Below are 18,988 nucleotides of genomic sequence, written 5' to 3' on the forward strand. Positions count from 1 at the left end.
TTAAGCAAGGAGGTGTAAAAGTTCCACAGAATTGCCTCTGTTGACAGAGCTATCGGACTCATCCCTACCCCTAAACGGAAGTTCTTGCTGGGCCAAGTAACACACTGCACTTAGTCTATTAAACGAGACATTACATATCTGTTTTTTTAGGCAACTTCATTGTATTTTTCTGTTGATTTTTAAATGCCTCGCTTAATGAGAAGTCTATTCTCGTTTTGCCAAAACACGCTAGAAAAACAACGGATGCAACGTAATTTTTATAATTTTCATGATGTGCGCGTAGCACATGGAAACTATCCATATTCTTGATATCATCTTTGGTCCAGAAGTTTCCACTTGAAAAAAGTAAACATGGCCAGCAAAAGAGTCGTGATAATTTTGCACTACCGCACAGCTATCATGATACATTAAAATGTCTTTCAAAACCTCCACATATTGCTACTTATTCACTGTGTTGAACAGATTGTAATTTTGCTGACAAGTAAAAGAAATAAAACCTCCATGTGATTTAGTCTTCAAGTCTTTTAATTCAGGAGTTGGTCTGCCATTCAAAATAGTATTACTTTTTCTCACTAAATGTACGTGATCCTAAAGAATGGTTTAAAAGTCACAATCATAGGAGAATACTTCATCAGTAATTTAGAAGCCATACTTGGGAAGTGAGGGGAAAGGAAGAATAACACACATTTGCCTTTATGTCTAACCTGCAAATAATCGCGTTACAGTCACACCATGGCACTGAAAGTTACTGACACCCAATCTTGGTGAGTTTGCCGTTGAAGCACTGCAGGCAACATGTGGCATAAATCGGAAACATTGAAGTGTTGTGTATGTATCAGTTCAATTTTTCGGCGCTAGATATCTTTTCACCGGCAACGTAGACGCCATGGCCCCTGGGTCAATTGTTGTCGACAAATTGTGTTATTACACATTATAAGAGTATAAGAAGAATGTTTTATGTGACAATACCTGAAGGACATTGGCCGTTGTTGGTACAACTTGTAAATTCGTTCGACATTTTATAAGTTTTGTCTATGGTTGATCATTGGCTTAAACGTCGTCATAATATGGATGATGGTGAATTCTGAGATTATTTTCTGGTTCCTAATTCTAATAATATGTGCATTCAAAGCCCCTTTATCAACCATGAAGACCCACAATCTCACCGAAAAGTAGAAAGATCTGCTTGTTGAGTTATTGCATGACACTGCTTGGAAAAACTTTTAAGGAAATCCAGCTTTTCATTTTTGGCTGAAAGTTCATGTGAAACATAAAGAAATCTCAGAACACGCTTGAAACATTTAATGACTTTCCCGTGACTTATTTGTGTGAGCAGGAGTTTCCTACTCTTTCATATATCAAAACTGTTAAAAGAAACCGAGTAAATGCACGACAGACTTGAGATTAAAGACAACTAGCATTCATCCTATATGTAAAAACATTTTAAGCACAAAAAAAGGGTTCCATTATTTTCACTGAAGTAGTGAAACTTCTAAAAATATAGTCACTGGTATAACTCACCCAGCAGAGGTGCTTGCCTTCTAATCTGGAGCTGCGTTCGAGCGTGGGTTCGATTTCCGCTTGGGCTTATTATCTGGTTGGGTTTTTTCTGAGGTTTTCCCCATCCATAAGGCGATGTCAGGTTAATCTATAGTGAATCCTCAGCCTCATCTTGCGAAATACCATCTCCTTATCACCAATTCCATCGACCCTAAATAACCCAGTAGTTGATACAGCATCGTTAAATAACAAGAAGAAACTTCTAAAAATATACTTCGATTTTTTTTTTCAGCAGAATATTATACAAAGAAAGTATTGAAAGTAGAGTATTGTTTTGATTTACTATTTTTAATATCAACTCTGCTATAACATATCAATGAAGGCCTACTTTTTTAAAGATAGTATAGGTATATTATTTACATTTCGTTTAATTAAATCCAATACTGATCCGGTTTTGGAAAACATAACAAATATCATATCATTACTCATATTCACTCATTATTAACTCAAAATCTAACCTACCCATCATTGCACTGACAACTTTGAAGGGGTCCGTGAAAATACTGATCTATGGAAAGGAGGTCTGGAGTGCTAAAGAGTTTGTGAACCACTGTGATTCCAATTACATTTAATTTTAACAGGTTTTTTTTAGGAATGAGAAGGTCAGTTGTGCGATATTTTAATTATAGGTACAAATTAAAAGCATATCATTCAGCCAGTAAGTTTGATTTCATACTTGATGAAATGAAATGTTTTTGTGCATAATTGAAACAATATGAAAATAATTGGTAACGCTCCATTTATGTTAGAGTCGAAATATAACGAGATATGCAGTGCTAACTAGTTATAGTTTTCTGGAAATTACTATAATTAGCAGGCATTCTAGTACATAAGTGCTGAATTGATCTCATAATTCTTGGTACCATATGAGTGTTACCGACACAGACGAAAACAGACGAATGCACATTTCAATAATGTTTACTTAGGAGTGTGCTACAATACATTATTGAACAGTAAGTTTTATATTTTCCACTTATATCTTATTAAGGTTCATAGCTGGTTTGGCTACCTTATTTTCTATTATCTTAACATAAAACTTTTCCTGTAATAAATAATATGAACTTCAAACAAAAATTCAAAGTTTTGTATATTATGATGCCTGTGACAGTTTTGGAAGAATGTTCAGAAGTGTGGAGTATTTTATTAGCAGGTGAACCATTTGAAATTCTTAGGCCTGTCGTAGGTGTTCCTTTAGAAATATTACCAAAGTTTGTATTTGCACAAAGTAGTAGTTTAGTTATTAGCATATAGCAATCTTAAGTCCAAATGAATTTCAACTCGTGTAGTGTGAAAAGAACTTTGTAGACCATACTGGTGACTATGTAGGCCTATTCTCTTTCTATCAAAACTCTAGAACAAATAAGTCTCGTTTCGGTAATTGAACTTATAAAATGTTTCACAACAGAGTAGAAACATGGATGCATTTTTAAGATACAAATATGTAAAACTTTCTTTTGAGGTTAAATTAGTATTAAGTGAAACGTAAATTTAGTATTGTTGTTTAGTCAACTGTCTGAAGACAGGTTTGAACCTCATAAGTGACACCAATAAGGCATCACTCCTTACGTTTGTGTTGCAGGGAGGTAACAATGCAGGCCACACTGTTGTTGTTGAAGACCGTGAATACGACTTTCATCTTCTACCAAGTGGTATCATTAATCCCAAGTGCAAGAGTATTATTGGTAAGAATTTCTTCTTTTGCTATTGTGAGGATGAATTTCCTTATGCTTTATATTGCCCTATGAATGAATTTGTGTGTAGGTAATGGTGTTGTCATCCACCTGCCTGGGCTATTTGATGAGTTGGAGAAAAATGAGGCTAAAGGCCTCAAAAACTGGAAAGATCGCCTGGTTATCTCAGACAGAGCTCACATTGTTTTTGATTTCCATCAGGTAAAATTTGGGCTAGGTTTAATCATTCAGTTTTTCAATACCATGGTTTGGCGGAATAATTGAACTTTTGATTGTGTTACAGCAAGTTGATGGACTACAGGAATTGGAAAAAGGCAAGAAGTCTCTTGGCACCACAAAGAAGGGTATTGGTCCCACATATTCATCCAAAGCTACACGTAATGGTATTCGTATAGCTGATCTGCTTGGAGACTACAGTCAGTTCATGGAAAAGTTAGTACATCTAAACTTGAGCTAGACAGAGAATGTGTCCGAGAGTTACAAGTTTTGTACAACATTACTGGTTTAGCATGCATTCGCAAATGTATAGAATGCAAACTGATGTAGAATTGGTAGACAAGTTGCCATGTCAACCTAAACTGATGCATTTTAGAAAATGGTTGCAGAAATGTAATTCTCTTCTGATTCACTCATTTAAGTTTGCAAATGAGTTAAATCACGTGCTTACTAGCATTGTAAAACTGTCGGGCACATTCTTTTTATTACTTACTTACAAATAGCTTTTGAGGAACCCGGGGGTTCATTGCCACCCTCACATAAGTTCGCCATCGGTCTCTATCCTGTGCAAGATTAATCTATTCTCTGTCATCATATCCCACCTCCCTCAAATCCATTTTTATATTATACTCCCATCTACGTCTCGTGGCTTTTGGTGTTCCAAATAAGCACTTTAGTACGATTCTTGGCATCTCTCATTGCAGTCCCTACCAGGAGATCCGATTGAGGGACTATTTTACCTCCGGAGAATTTTACACTGAGGTACACACCCCTACTCTGGCTACTAGCAACAGGGATCTATAATGAACACCAATCAAAATACCCCTCATTTCTCGTGAAAAACAACAACTGAATAGACTACAGTGGACTATAGTGGATTTTATGTTATCAGAAAAACAGCTGGATTCATTAAGAAGATTGATTGATTGATCTACATCTCGGCCTCCCCAAAGGTTTTTTTCCCTCCAGCCTCCCAACTCAAGCACTATATGCATTTCTGGATTTGCCCATATGTGCTACATGCTCTGCCCATTCAAACGTCTGGAATTTGCCTGTAACTTCGTCCCTTTTAGCCTCAAATATTTTCCTAAGAACCTTATTCTCAAACACCCTTAATCTCTGTTCCTCTCTCAAAGTGAGAGTCCAAGCTTCACAACCATACAGAACAACCGGTAATATAACTGTTTTATAAATTCTAACTTTCAAATTTTTTGACAGATTAGATGACAAAAGCTTCTCAACCGAATAATAACAGGCATTTCCCTTATTTATTCTGCGTTTAATTTCATCCCGAGTGTCATTTATATTTGTTACTGTTGCTCCAAGATATTTGAATTTTTCCACCTCTTCGAAAGATAAATCTCCAATTTTTATATTTCCATTTCCATTATTTCACATATATATATTGTTTGTAACATAAAACATTACTTTTGTCTCAAAACTGTATTTAGATTTTATAGAAATTTTTCGTTAATGATGTCAATTTTCTTGATATATTCCGAACATGTTTCCATTTCATGGCACTGAATTTCATGTGTACATGATGGAGTCGGTAATTTGGAGGACTGCAACTATTGGGTGATGGTGGATAAAAGGAGCTGTAATGAGTAAGAGTGATCTTTTACCTGGCGGAGATTAAGGAATGAAATACATCAAAGAGCTGCTTTAGAAGAATTGTTAATATTTGAAACTAAAACATATCTGCAAGATTTTTTAGCTCATGATTATTCGATTTCTAGTACTGAATAACATTCCGAATCCATTTCTTGGTTTGAGTTGCACAATGGGCAGTTAATGTGTCTAGATTTGTAGATTGCACTTTGGCAAACTATAAAGAAGGTTTATCAAAGGCTACTACTTCACAGTGAAGTTAATGACCTCTATGGGAAGATGTATGAAACCTAATCTTCACTTTTATGGTATAATTCAGTTACACCTAAGCAAGGAGGTTTTCCGACATGAGGTACACTTTGTGAAAACTCTTGAGACATGGACTACAGCAGTGGAAGAATCTAAAAGAAAAGAATTGTCTATGTTTGCAGAAATGTAGAAATCTGAGAGTTCATTTTTGGAAATTATGGTGATTGGGAATAGCCCATAGGTATGAAAGCCTTTAATGTTCCATTTCACATTCACTATTAAGTAACATTTCCTTTAATATTAATTATTGTGCTTGTGTTTTGTGTGTTGTATTGAAACCTTGTGATTATTCTATTACATATTACTGTTCGAATGAACCAGTATTTTTGCAACCTGTGTAGGAGATTGGTGTTTTCCTTCTTTGCCTCACCCTATCGAAATTTATATTTTGGCATATATCTGAATTGTGCAATCTTATATACAAGTTAGTTGCATAAATTTCATTTATAAACTTGATTCATGTTATGACACTTATCTTTCATTATTTTCTTTGGTGGATTCATACATAATTTATGCGCCATGTTGACAGGTTCCAAGGTTTGGCATCAGTGTACCAACGCATGTTCCCAGATTTACAAGTGGATGTTGAAGCAGAGCTTATCAGATACAAAGCCTTTGCAGAACGCATCCGACCATATGTGGTGGAGTCAGTATCCTATTTAAATTCTGCTCTGAGAAACGGACAGAAGGTGTTAGTTGAAGGAGCCAATGCAGCCATGCTTGACATTGACTTTGGTATATACGTTTTTGTATTTTTATGATATGACTTGAAAATGAAATGTTATTACAAACCGTTACATGGAAAATTAAGAGCAAAGCCAGTGGGAATTGATCCCTAATAAAAAAGTCAGAGTTACAAAATCTCCATGTTGTGGTATGTTTATGATGCGAATTCTTCCCAGTAGTATGATGATTTGGTTGTAACTACAAACAATTTTGTATAAATAGTGACTTAATATACTCTTCTTCAAAATATTCATGCGAGTACAAGCAAATTCTTGAGATGAGGAGGACTCTTTAGAGTTTTGCATTTTCAAGTGTACCTTAAAGATGCTATAGTAATATATTTATATCAAATTCACACAAAACAAGACAATGATTCAATACTATATATTTAATTAGAATTACATTTCATCAGTGCATTTAAATAGATAATAAACAGACAACATAAATGCCATAAAAACTTCTTTATAACATACAGGTAGCTCATCCAGTATCACATTTTCCAAAAACAACCTTACACCACAGTCTAGTATATACAGTCACGAAGCTCAATACGTAGGAAATATGCATCCATAGATAGTTGCTAACCACTAGGATCGCTACTATCGCCTCATCACAGACAATGCAAAATAGTACTTGCACAGTCTATTGTTCCTAGTACCTTCAACAACTCAAGCTTCGTGACTGTATATACCAGACTGTGCTTACACTGAAAGCTTAAAAATGTAAAAATTACGCAGCTGATAAGGGTTGCTATGGAAATGCAAACAAATGCAGGAATAAAGATTGCGTGGCTAACGAGAAAGACAGGCTTCGGCACGAACTGGAGTCACGTGATTATCATGGTCTAATCATGGCCATCTAGACAATTACCTAATAAAAATACATCTTCAAAGTTTTAGAAGACAAAGGAATTGCTATATTAAACTCATGTTATACGTGCATTTTTATATAAACTTGTGCATTGTTGATAATGTTATGACTAAGAATGTTGTTGTTGTTGTTTTCTAATGCCAGGCGTTTGACAATAAAGTCATTTGACCTCTTGCACTCCAATATTTTTTCAAAGATATTATCATAACCAGCCACTGAAGCACAGATTTTGAGGTGTTCCGAATCCATTTCTTGGTTTGAGTTGCACAATGGACAGTTAGGGGACTGATATATTCCAATTCTATGCAGGTGTTTGGCCAAACAATCATGGCCTGTTGCCAATCTAAATGCAGCTACAGACGATTTTCGTGGTTGACTAAGAATGTGATGTTGCGCCATAGCCTGTCTTTCTTGTTAGCCACATAAAGATTGTATATCGTCATGTGAATGCAAGAACTAAGTAACTCGAAATTTGCGTTTTTTAGTTACCTCTTTTATAGCATAGCAAAAATCGCACAAAATGTAATGCAAGAACTAGGTAACTGATCGAACGATACCAGAGACATCTATTTTCCAATATAACAAATAGGTAAAAGAAAACGAGACATATTCCCTAGTGCAATAAATAAGTAAATAGGCAATGTCACAAATATGAAAAATCAAGTTACCTAGTTCTTGCATTCAGGTGACGATATGATCTCACCATGTTTTATAAATAATGCTCAGAAAATAGGGATCAACTCTGGCTGGCCCATTTTAATTTTTCAAAAGACTTAATTGTTGCGGAACTGAATTGTTTGATATTTTCATAAATAACTTTCGGTTTGCTGCAGGAACCTACCCCTACGTAACTTCTTCCAACTGTAGTATAGGAGGTGTATGCACAGGTCTAGGACTGCCTCCTTGTAATATTGGTGATGTTATTGGTGTAGTGAAGGCATACACTACCCGAGTAGGAGATGGACCTTTTCCTACAGAATTGCTGGATGTAAGTTGACAGCAATAAGAGAGAAAGAAATGTTGATGTATCATTGTGTTACATCGAAATTTATTAAACATGCGTGTAATAATTAATGAAATGTTTCAAAGTAAATTTTTGTAAGACATTATAATGTATTCATTATACTATATTTTGATAATTATTTATCAGGCTACTGGGGACCTGCTACAGACACGAGGCAGTGAAGTTGGTGTAACAACAAAGAGGAAACGACGTTGTGGTTGGTTGGACTTGGTTCTACTTCAGTTCACAACAATGGTGAATGGCTACAGTGCGTAAGTATTGCAACGGTTGGCCTCTATTTACTTTGTATAGCTGGTAAAAATGATAAGTAAACAATACTTAAACAATTAAGTATTACCCTGCCGTCGAAAGGTATGATAGGGTCGACTGTCTCTTTGGTAAGGTGGTACAAAGAAAACACTCCATATAAATCATCAACTCCTCTGTTCACATTTATTAATAACACTATAGAAAAATGGAAATGAACCAAGGTCTCCAGTAAAAATACAATCACTGATAATTCACCAATGCATCGGAACTGGCTTGCCACTAAAGGTCACTGAACTGGCATTCACCATTACACAAACTAGTAACACCATCTGTACTCACAGATTGTAATTATAAGTAACTTGCTAGACAAGTTCCAACTTGTCTGATATGGCAGAAAGACACTAATACACAACCAAACACAACCAATGTAAAATCCCTTGACGAATGCCAGCTTATTCATGTATAATCTCATACTCCATATGAAATCAAAATCTTTCTACTAATCATAATAAACTTAACCTTACTGACATATAAAAACCTGTTATGATTTCTGGTAGACCAGTCTCGAAACCAACTCAACAATGGTCTCTCTTTAACACTCACGCCTCCATAATCACACAGAATACTTCACTGCAGCTCGGCTACGTTTCTACCTGTAGTAAGTCACAAACCCCGTTTGATCTCAGACTACAGCAGTCCATGTCCCTCCCGAACTGGGTTATCCGTGATCCTATCACGGATAGCTGCTACACCAGCCCACAGCTCTCCACAGCTGTCATCCAACCTTCTTCCATGAGAGTCTCCCCCAAAACTGCACGTGTCGAAATTCTCCCCCAGGAAAACCGACGCTAAAGAAATAATTAAAGCAAAAATGGCCAATGAAAATCAAAATCCCTGTCACGTGATAACTTTAATTTGCTCCGTATACGTGAGAAAAAGGAGACCAAGAATGGCGGAAATAAAACAAGCTATCTATAGGAGAAAGAAAACTAAAAATGGAGAAGGAAACCACCTATGAAAAGTAAGGGTAACTAATAATAAAAAAGAATATAACAAGAATAAAGAAGAAAAAAGGAAAGAAAGAAAGGAAGATAGTGTGCCGAAACTAAAACGGCACAGTATTTAAGTAGATAAATTATACAGTAAGATATGGTCTGTTTTGATGTGAGTTGAAATTACCTTCTTCAACAACAGTTTGAATACCTTTGTGCAAATAGTAAATACTTTACAAAACAGTAACAGCAACAATGATAGTGGTAATGTTTTAATGGTGATGATGCTGAAAATAAACATACCTTGCATTACTTGTATGAAATTGTTATGGCATTTTTTAAAAATTTAGTCAAAGCGAACCAGAAACTTTAATTCGTATTCTTCCAAACTTTACATCTGAACAAGATACGTAAACAAAATAAATTAGGTGCAAAACTGAACAACAGTATAAGTCGGCAGAGTGTAAAGTACAAAATTCTGACTAACAAAATCTTCTGGACATTGGGTGCATAAATCCACAAGGGACATCGTGATGTCAGCAAATAAAGCTGGATTCATGTATTAAGAAGTAAAGTAAAAAAATTGAAACTTTACAGATGACACTTTCTCATTATGGTACATGTTTTATTTTGGTTTTTAAAATTGTGTTACTAATGTAGTTCTTGAACCTTTCATTCAATTCATTTATTATTGTATTCCATAGATCTTACTTTAGCATTGAAGCTTTAAGATGTGGAACAAGTCAAAATTTTATAAGTTTGCAATTTTTTGACGAGATGAAGTGAGGCCGAGGATTCACCTATGGTTGGGGAAAACCTCGGAAAATACCCAGCCAGGTAATCAGTCCAAAGGGGAATGAAACCCAAGCCCAAGCGCAGCTCCAGATCAGCAGGCTAGCGAGTCTGCCAACTTAGCTATGTTTAGTGGTTCTACAAAAAAATATATAGTATGTAGCAAGTAGATGATTCAGTTTACAAACCTAAACAGTTATTCAACAGTTGAGATATAAAAATATAATACATAGCAAGTAAATTAATTCAATTTAAAAGCATCAAAATTCAATCAGTTCGGATATATGAAAATTGATATCATGCACATTACTTCAATTTACAAGCATAAACAATTCGTCAGTTGAGCTATATAGACTGCTATTCAATTTACAGTACAGTATATATAATTCATCAGTTAAGCTATACAAAAATATACAATGCATAGTAAACAGATAATTAAATTTACAAATATATTTTTGTTGAGCTATATAAAATTGTACAATTCATACCAATTCAACTCCAATAGATTCTATGAGATTCCTCACTAATATTAACAGCATCAAAATGACAATAGAAGAAAAAGCACTGATTCAATATGAAAAACTTATCAGATTACCAGGAAACAATTGGCATTCATACAGTCCTCTCTGTAGATTGAAAACTCAAAAAAGTTTCATATCCATTGTTCAAGAATTAAAACAGAAAATCAATATCCCGAATTTAAAAGAAAACTTGCAAATTAAATCAAACCCTTTAACTCTATTAAATATAGAATATAATCTAAATTTAACAGAAGAAATACTGAAATCAGAAGTAAACACTGAAATACTGAAACAGTTGTCTTTAGAGACAATTAATATTAGGTACCAGTACCGAGTCATTCCCGGGGGTAAAAGGCGGTCAGAGTGTGGTGCCGACCACACCACCTCATTCTAGTGCCGAGGTCATGGAAAGCATGGGGCTCTACCTCCATGCCCCCCAAGTGCCTTCATGGCATGTTACGGGGATACCTTTACCTTTTACCTTTACCCTCCACAAAACTGGCTTCATTTATACACCGATGGATCCTTGATCTCCAGAGAACAAGGTGCCGGTGCAGGTGTTACGTGCTGTCTCTTCTCACTTTATAGATCTCTTGGACATGGAACAACAAGTTTTGATGGTGAAATCATTGCAATAAGTGAATGTCTCAGGAATCTTCTATGCCACATCAATAAATTTAGGAATGCAGTTATATTGTGAATTTTATTAGTAACAACAATGTAATTTATTCGTCACAACAATAATTCCTTTCTACAATTTGCCTTAAACGCTCTCGTCAACAATTGGATTTTCACTCAACACAGTATTCGTTATAGCACTCCACTGATGACAATGACAATTTACTTGGCCTAGTACGAACAACAATGAACTGTTAATCTTAACTAATATTTACAAAGCACTATTTACAAATCAGAACTATCAGTTCTCAGTCCACAGTTCTTCTATCTCAGTCACTCGAGTTCACAGTATCTCGAACCACAGACCTTCAGAGACAGTTCACTGTACTCGAACTCAGGTCCCTCCAACTGCGGTCCACTGCACTCGAACTCAGGTCCCTCCAACTGCGGTCCACTGCACTCGAACTCAGGCCTTCGGATGCTGATGCAGATGCGGACGCACACTCGAGTCGAACTCCGGCACACAAGTCTGGCTTGCTTGCTCTGGCTTACTCACTGACTGAATAACTGAAAACTGAAAACTCCTGTCGTTCCTTCGCGACCGTAATTTATAACCACAGCGACGTAGCCTCGAAAGTTCGAATTCGCGAGTCTTCCACTTCGACGGAATTCTCGGCCTCTCTAGGCAAGCAGAAGATGCGCGCGCAAACTCCCTCAGTGCCTCGTGAAGCCCGCTCGATATGCTCTCTCGCGGGACGCTGGTCGTGAGTTCGAATCTCACGTCGCTGTCACATTGCTCCCTCCTTAGGACTGCTCGTCTCGGGCAGTCCCTTGGTAGGCTGCTAGTCGGTCCAACGTTTGGGGTCCTCCGGCTGCTCCCTCCTTATGGTGGCGCCACCCCATCCTTGGCTTGGCTGGGCAGCGATACTCGTTCTGCGTGGGCGCCATCTTGCTTTTCCACATGGCCCTCCAAGGAGAGCTCGCTGGCCACGGGTTGGTCTTCGGCGTCCATCAGGAACACTTCATCCCGACCAAGACGGAGTATACGGCGCCGGACGTCCACCGTCGCATCGAGTAACCGCATGGCGTCGAGTCCCAGGACGACGTCCTTGGTGATGTTGGCGACGAACACCCACATCTCCAGTTTCCTCTTCCCCAAGGTCAGGTCCAGGAAGACCTCTCTCTGGATGGGCAAGCTCTCGCCTGAAGCAGTCCGTAGCTCGTATTGGCGCAGCGGTGTCCTCCCAGGTAGGCCACACACGACGTCTGGTCTGCGATAGTGAGCATCGCCCCGGTGTCCACCAGTACTCTGCATGGACGGCCTCTTATCCGTCCTTCATCAATCAGCCCATCGTCGCACCTTCTGTCGACTGGTTTCAGGACGAGCCGAGGGGACGGTGATGATGGTGCCGACGTGCTCCTCTTAGCATCGGGCCGACTGTTGCCAGGTCGGTCGCAACTCCTCTGCAGGTGCCCAGGTTCACTGCAGGACCAGCAGGTGGGCACCCGTCGTCTCTGTTGCTCAGGCGGCTGTTGGTTTCTCTCGGTGTCAGCCACCTCTCCCTCCTGCCGGTGGCCGGAGCGGTCGCAGTCCCTCCTTAGGTGTCCCGGTCTCCCGCAGGACCAGCAGTTGGGCGTCCGTCGTCTCCGCCGTTCCGTTGACTGTTGGCGCTCCTCGACGTCGGCCACCTCTCTCTCCTGCTTGTGGCCAGATTGGTCACAGTCCCTTCTCAGGTGTCCTGGTCTGCCGCAGCACCAGCAGGTGGGCGCCCGTCGTCTCCGCCGCTCCGTTGACTGTTGGCGCTCCTCGACGTCGGCCACCTCTCTCTCCTGCCTGTGGCCAGATTGGTCACAGTCCCTTCTCAAGTGTCCGGGTTTGCCACAGGACCAGCAGGTGGGCGCCCGTCGTCTCTGCCGCTCCGTTGACTGCCGGCGCTCCTCGATGTCGGCCACCTCTCTCTCCCGCCTGTGGCCGGACCGGTCGCAGTCCCTTTTCAAGTGTCCCGGTCTGCCACAGGACCAGCAGGTAGGCGCTCCTCGCCTCTGCCGCTCGGGTGGCTTCGGTTGGCGCCCCCCAGCATCCGTCGCCGTGACGCTCCTGACCCAGTGCGGTGTTGAGACTCCCGCCGCCAACTTGGCTGCCTCCATCCTGAGGGCCGCCGTCAGAGCTGCGTTGATAGTGCGATGCTCTGCCAGGAGTAGCTGTTGTCTGATTTCGGGGTCTCGAACTCCGCTGCCGAAGGTGTAGGCCGCCTCTCCAGCGATGAAGTCATTAGGTAGGCCCCTGAGCGCCTTATGGGCCAGTTGTTCCACTGCCATCGCAAATTCTTGTAGGGACTCGCCTGACTGTTGGACCCTCGTTTTTAGTTGGGTCCTGAATGCTGCCGCAAGTTGATGGTCACCATAACGTCCCTCCAGGGCCGCCATCATCTCAGCGGCTGTCCCATCTTTTGGAACGCTGTGAAGAATCTCCGACGCCTGCCCCTGAAGTGCGGCCAGCAGCTGAGTTGTTTTCTCTGCTGACGTCCACCCATTGTGCTCTGCGATGGCCTCGAACTGGCGATGGAATATCGCCCAAGACGTCGTACCGTCGAACTTCGGCGTCTTGACGTTGCAATGTCTGGCTGAGGGCGATGGTTCCACATGGCCACTACATGAGGTCCTCAATTCTGTCGTCGATCTTTCCAAGGCCCGTTGAACTTCCTCGGCAATTATCTGCTTCTGTTCTCTAGCCTGGCGATCCACCAACGCGAGGATGTGTTTGTTTTCTACAGCGTGTTGGTCCATTAACGCGAGTATGTGCTTGTTTTCCTCAGCGTGTTTGTCCATCACCTCACTCGTCTGCTTTTGACGACGCTCGAGATCGCGGATTTTGCCGCCGAAATGGTCTACATCCTGGCTCAACTCGGCTACTGTCTCGTTTATAGTTGTAAAATTCTGGTTTAGTTTATCCAAATCGGCCTTAAGTTCGTCTTTTACGATGGCGACAATTCCATCTATGTGGGCCGAAACGCTTTCAATTTGCGTAGTGACGTCATTTTTCACTCCGCTTATGTCGCCTTTCACTTCACTTATGTCACTTTTCATCTCTGTTTTCACATCACTTATGTCACTTTTCATCTCCGTTTTCACATCACTTATGTCGTTCTTAACCTCACTGATGTGCTTGTTCATGTCGTTCATGTTATCTTTTACTTCACTAATGTGCATGTTCATTTCTGCTTTCATTTCTGCGATGGCTTGCAGGATCTGCTGTAGGTTCTCCATTGTCGATAATATCCCACTTCTGACACCAATGTGAATTTTATTAGTAACAACAATGTAATTTATTCGTCACAACAATAATTCCTTTCTACAATTTGCCTTAAACGCTCTCGTCAACAATTGGATTTTCACTCAACACAGTATTCGTTATAGCACTCCACTGATGACAATGACAATTTACTTGGACTAGTACGAACAACAATGAACTGTTAATCTTAACTAATATTTACAAAGCACTATTTACAAATCAGAACTATCAGTTCTCAGTCACTCGAATTCACAGTATCTCGAACCACAGACCTTCAGAGACAGTTCACTGTACTCGAACTCAGGTCCCTCCAACTGCGGTCCACTGCACTCGAACTCAGGCCTTCGGATGCTGATGCAGATGCGGACGCACACTCGAGTCGAACTCCGGCACACAAGTCTGGCTTGCTTGCTCTGGCTTACTCACTGACTGAATAACTGAAAACTCCTGTCGTTCCTTCGCGACCGTAATTTATAACCACAGCGACGTAGCCTCGAAAGTTCGAATTCGCGAGTCTTCCACTTCGACGGATTTCTCGGCCTCTCTAGGCAAGCAGAAGATGCACGCGCAAACTCCCTCAGTGCCTCGTGAAGCCCGCGCGATATGCTCTCTCGCGGGACGCTGGTCGTGAGTTCGAATCTCACGTCGCTGTCACAATATTGTCAGACTCCAAAGCAGCTATTCTATCAATTGTCTCTAAACACACATCTTCATCTCAAACAGCAGAAATAACTAAAATGCTCTCTCAATTAATATCACTCAATAAAAGAATTGTATTCCAATGGATACCATCCCATTGTGGAATCCTGGGAAACGAGAATGCGGATGCTTTAGCAAAGAAGTGCAGCACTGCTACTTACAGACCTGTTACTAAATCTACGTATTACTCTGTGAAGAGATTTATTAAATCTACATACTTAGACTTCAACAAACAAAATTTGATAACGCAATCCCAAGGGAAAAAATGGAACTCCCTGCATCAAAATCCACAGTTAATTCCCGATTTACCACGAAAATCGTCTGTAGCTGCATTTAGATTGGCAACAGGCCATGATTATTTGGCCAAACACCTGCATAGAATTGGAATATATCGGTCCCCTAACTGCCCATTGTGCAACTCAAACTAAGAAATGGATTCGGAACACCTCAAAATCTGTGCTTCAGTGGCTGGTCATGATAATATCTTTGAAAAATATTGGAGTGCAAGAGGTCAAATGACTTCATTGTCAAACGCCTGGCATTAGAAAACAACAACAATTCATACCAAGTAGATTAATTCAGTTTACAAACATAAATAATTCCTCAGTTGTGTAGAAGGTATGAGTATGTAGAAATTTGGTTAATTCTGTTCTAAAAATTTTCTAATGGTCCTTCAAAGCTTTAAGATAAATAAGCAATGCATTGATGACTAATACATGAATAGTGAGCTCCTTTTTTTAACAGCTTAGACTAACAGAGGATAGATTGAGATCTGACATGTCTTGTACTAAAATTATGATTAGTACTAAACATATCTCGGTTTTTAATATGAAACATCAATAGGGAAAGACTGTACTCACAAGATAAGGTCAAAATTTCTAAATTTTGAAAAATATTTTTACATGAATTCCTTTTATGCACACCAGCCATTATTCTTGTAGGTTTCTTTTGTAAAACAAAAATGTGTTTAACTTCAGACGAGTTGCCCCAGAATATTAATCCATATTTCATTACAGAATGAAAATATGCAAAGTATGACATTTTAAATGTGTTTATATCGTCAATGGAAGATAAGGATCTTAATGCATAACAGGCAGAGCTCAATTTAGGAGTAATATATTCTATGTATGTTTTCCAGTTCAAGCAGTTATCAAACCGTAAACCAAGAAACTTTGTGCGTATAGATTCTTTGAGATGAGATTTTTAGCAACATCACAATACTTCCCTTAAGTAAAGGGAAAGCTAGCTGCAATATTTGACTTCTGAAGATTAAATAAAAGATAATAAACGAATATTGTACAAATACAGTATATATTAATTTTTATTGTAGCATAGACAACTCAAGAGATATGTTTTGAGGAAACTATCTCACCATGAAAGACAAAGAAACAAAAGCGTGTAAGAATGATGGGAAAACTAAGGAATTAAATTTATCAGCAGAGTAGGCCTGCTATGAAGATCATAACAACTGTAGGAGAGTAGGTTGGCTGTTACAGTATGTTTTACACAACAAACTTTAAGCGATTTACTCTGACCATACTTCAGGGAGCTTGCTTTTAGTTGTACTATTTCGAATGTGAATGTGCAGATTGCTTTTCATTATTTTATTACTTAATTAGCATTTGTTTGCAGGTTATGTGTAACAAAACTAGACATTCTGGATACCCTTGCAGAGATCAAAGTGGGTGTGTCTTATAAGAGCAAGGGTAAGAAAATAGATTATTTCCCGTCCAATGCATCAGAACTTGGGAGTGTGGAGGTATGTGCAAGTTTCTAATACTTCTCAGTACGTCTGATGTTATTAACAGTGAAGGTTGTAACATCATTTATCACTTTTAACAGGTGGAATACATTACGTTACCTGGATGGGAAAGAAGTATAGAAGATGTAAGAGATTATGAGAAATTACCACATAATGCAAAGAAATACATAGAGCTAATTGAAGAGAAGGTCCAAGTGCCTGGTAAGACTTTTTCTGTCCTAACAATTTAATGTTACAGAAGAAACACAGAACGTGAACTGAGATATATTTCTGAGTGTAACCTCTACATGAAGACAATGTGCTTTAGGAATCACCAATTTTGGTGATACCTTGTAGGATATTATAAAACTACACTTGCTGGCAAATTTATCCTATTGTTTCTTGCATTTGATTTGTCTGTATGTCATGTATTGGAAAATTTCTGAACTTCATTTAATTTTTTATTTTACTTTTTATTCTTTTAACTGTCACTTTATTAATCATTAATCATGTTATAAAATAAGTTGCTAGATACAGAGACATAACTTTAGGGGATTTTCATTGAGTGCAACAAATTATCAAGGTACAGAAAATGTAATGCTGAATGAAAATGTTTCTGTATCAATGAAATGTAAGTTTCAGAGACTATACCATGACCAGTATAAATATAGGATATAACCTTCTCTACCTTGAACGACATCCTGCATTCGCCATGGTATAATCTGTATTACCAGCTATGTTGGCAGAAAACTTCATAATACTTTTCACATATTACTGATTCTTTTATGGTCGAAGTTTCTTTATTAAAAACGGCGCGAAATGCATGTAAGAATTCTAACAGTGAGTTAGAATCTGACTCTTAGCATTACAGATGAGACAAACTTGATCAGAAACGGAATTAACTTGTGATCAGAAAAAAATTAACTCGCAATGACCAAGACTGATTGGATAAATTTAGTGGTGAGTGAAATTTTATTATAACATTATATGATGCTGAAAAGTTTCTGAGTTATTGGGAGCAAAAGTTGCTGTATATCATCATCTTGAATTAATTGGGGTATTGGGATTTCAAATCTGACTAACAGTAATAGATTTTTAGGTAGGAAAAATCCTAAGGAGAGCCTCCATCAGATGAAGTAAAACTATTGACGTCAAGTAGTAAATCTGATATTTATAAAACTTCCCTCACGAATACAGAAAGAGGAAATGTAAAATTCTATCTTCAGTCACATCATTACTCTTGGTAGCTGGTATTGCCATAATAGCAATGAAATTCTGGGGACCTCTGGTAGAGAAGAGTTTGTACATGTTAATTCAAATTCTCACTCTCCCACAGCCTTCTTTTTTCTGTGTGTAACAATATCCACTGTACACATGTAGGATGTGCATATTGAAAATGGCTATCAATCTGAGATTAGTTTGTATGAGCCAATGACTTTACTGTCACGTGCTCAGCATTGAAAACCAATCAGCATAGTGCATGATCTCTTCATGAGCTTGTATATGGTTCCAACTGTAGAGAGGCTGATGAATAATGGGATGTTCACATTAGTAATAAAATTTCATATTGGTACCATTTCTCACGTCAAAAGTTACTGAGCATAATGTGACTTTCTTTTCCTTATTTTAATCGTTATTTTACTTTGCTTATGTGAATGTGATAGTGCAGTATCTGAGATTTGAAGTTTCTCTGGTGATGGAGTTGTGAAGATGGTTTTAGACTTTTCAACTGTGTTTTGATGTATGATTTCTCTTTCACATTCCGGAACTACTTACAGGTTCGACTCTGAGAGTTAAATTATCCAAAAACTGGAAGTATCTCCTACTTCTGTTACGTTCAATGTGTATGGTTGTTTCAAATGTTGAAGTAGTCAAATGTAATGGATACAAGGTAGATGATCCTTTCAGGTCTCAAGTGATGTCACCCTGTAAGTAATTTTGAAAATTAAGAGAAATCAAATCCCAACATTTGGAAAATCCAAATTCTCCAAATCTCTTCTTTGTTTTGCATGTTGTGAATCTGCTTTCATTTCTTTAAACAATTTATTGCACAATTTTATATGGTTTTATTTTTCAG

General features: G+C 38.7%; 1 protein-coding gene across 1 annotated transcript in view; it reads left to right on the forward strand.

Moving 5' to 3' along the window:
* Positions 1–18,988, forward strand: part of Adss (adenylosuccinate synthetase) — a 41,779-nt gene that overhangs the window by 6,027 nt on the left and 16,764 nt on the right. The window contains exons 2-9 of the mRNA XM_069825836.1: positions 3,140–3,242; positions 3,322–3,452; positions 3,535–3,683; positions 5,917–6,122; positions 7,817–7,971; positions 8,134–8,258; positions 16,803–16,929; positions 17,013–17,133. Coding sequence (XP_069681937.1) covers positions 3,140–3,242; positions 3,322–3,452; positions 3,535–3,683; positions 5,917–6,122; positions 7,817–7,971; positions 8,134–8,258; positions 16,803–16,929; positions 17,013–17,133 — 1,117 coding nt within the window. The remainder of the gene's footprint in view (positions 1–3,139; positions 3,243–3,321; positions 3,453–3,534; positions 3,684–5,916; positions 6,123–7,816; positions 7,972–8,133; positions 8,259–16,802; positions 16,930–17,012; positions 17,134–18,988) is intronic.

Source organism: Periplaneta americana, chromosome 5 (assembly GCF_040183065.1).
Source record: "Periplaneta americana isolate PAMFEO1 chromosome 5, P.americana_PAMFEO1_priV1, whole genome shotgun sequence".
NCBI lineage: Eukaryota > Metazoa > Arthropoda > Insecta > Blattodea > Blattidae > Periplaneta > Periplaneta americana.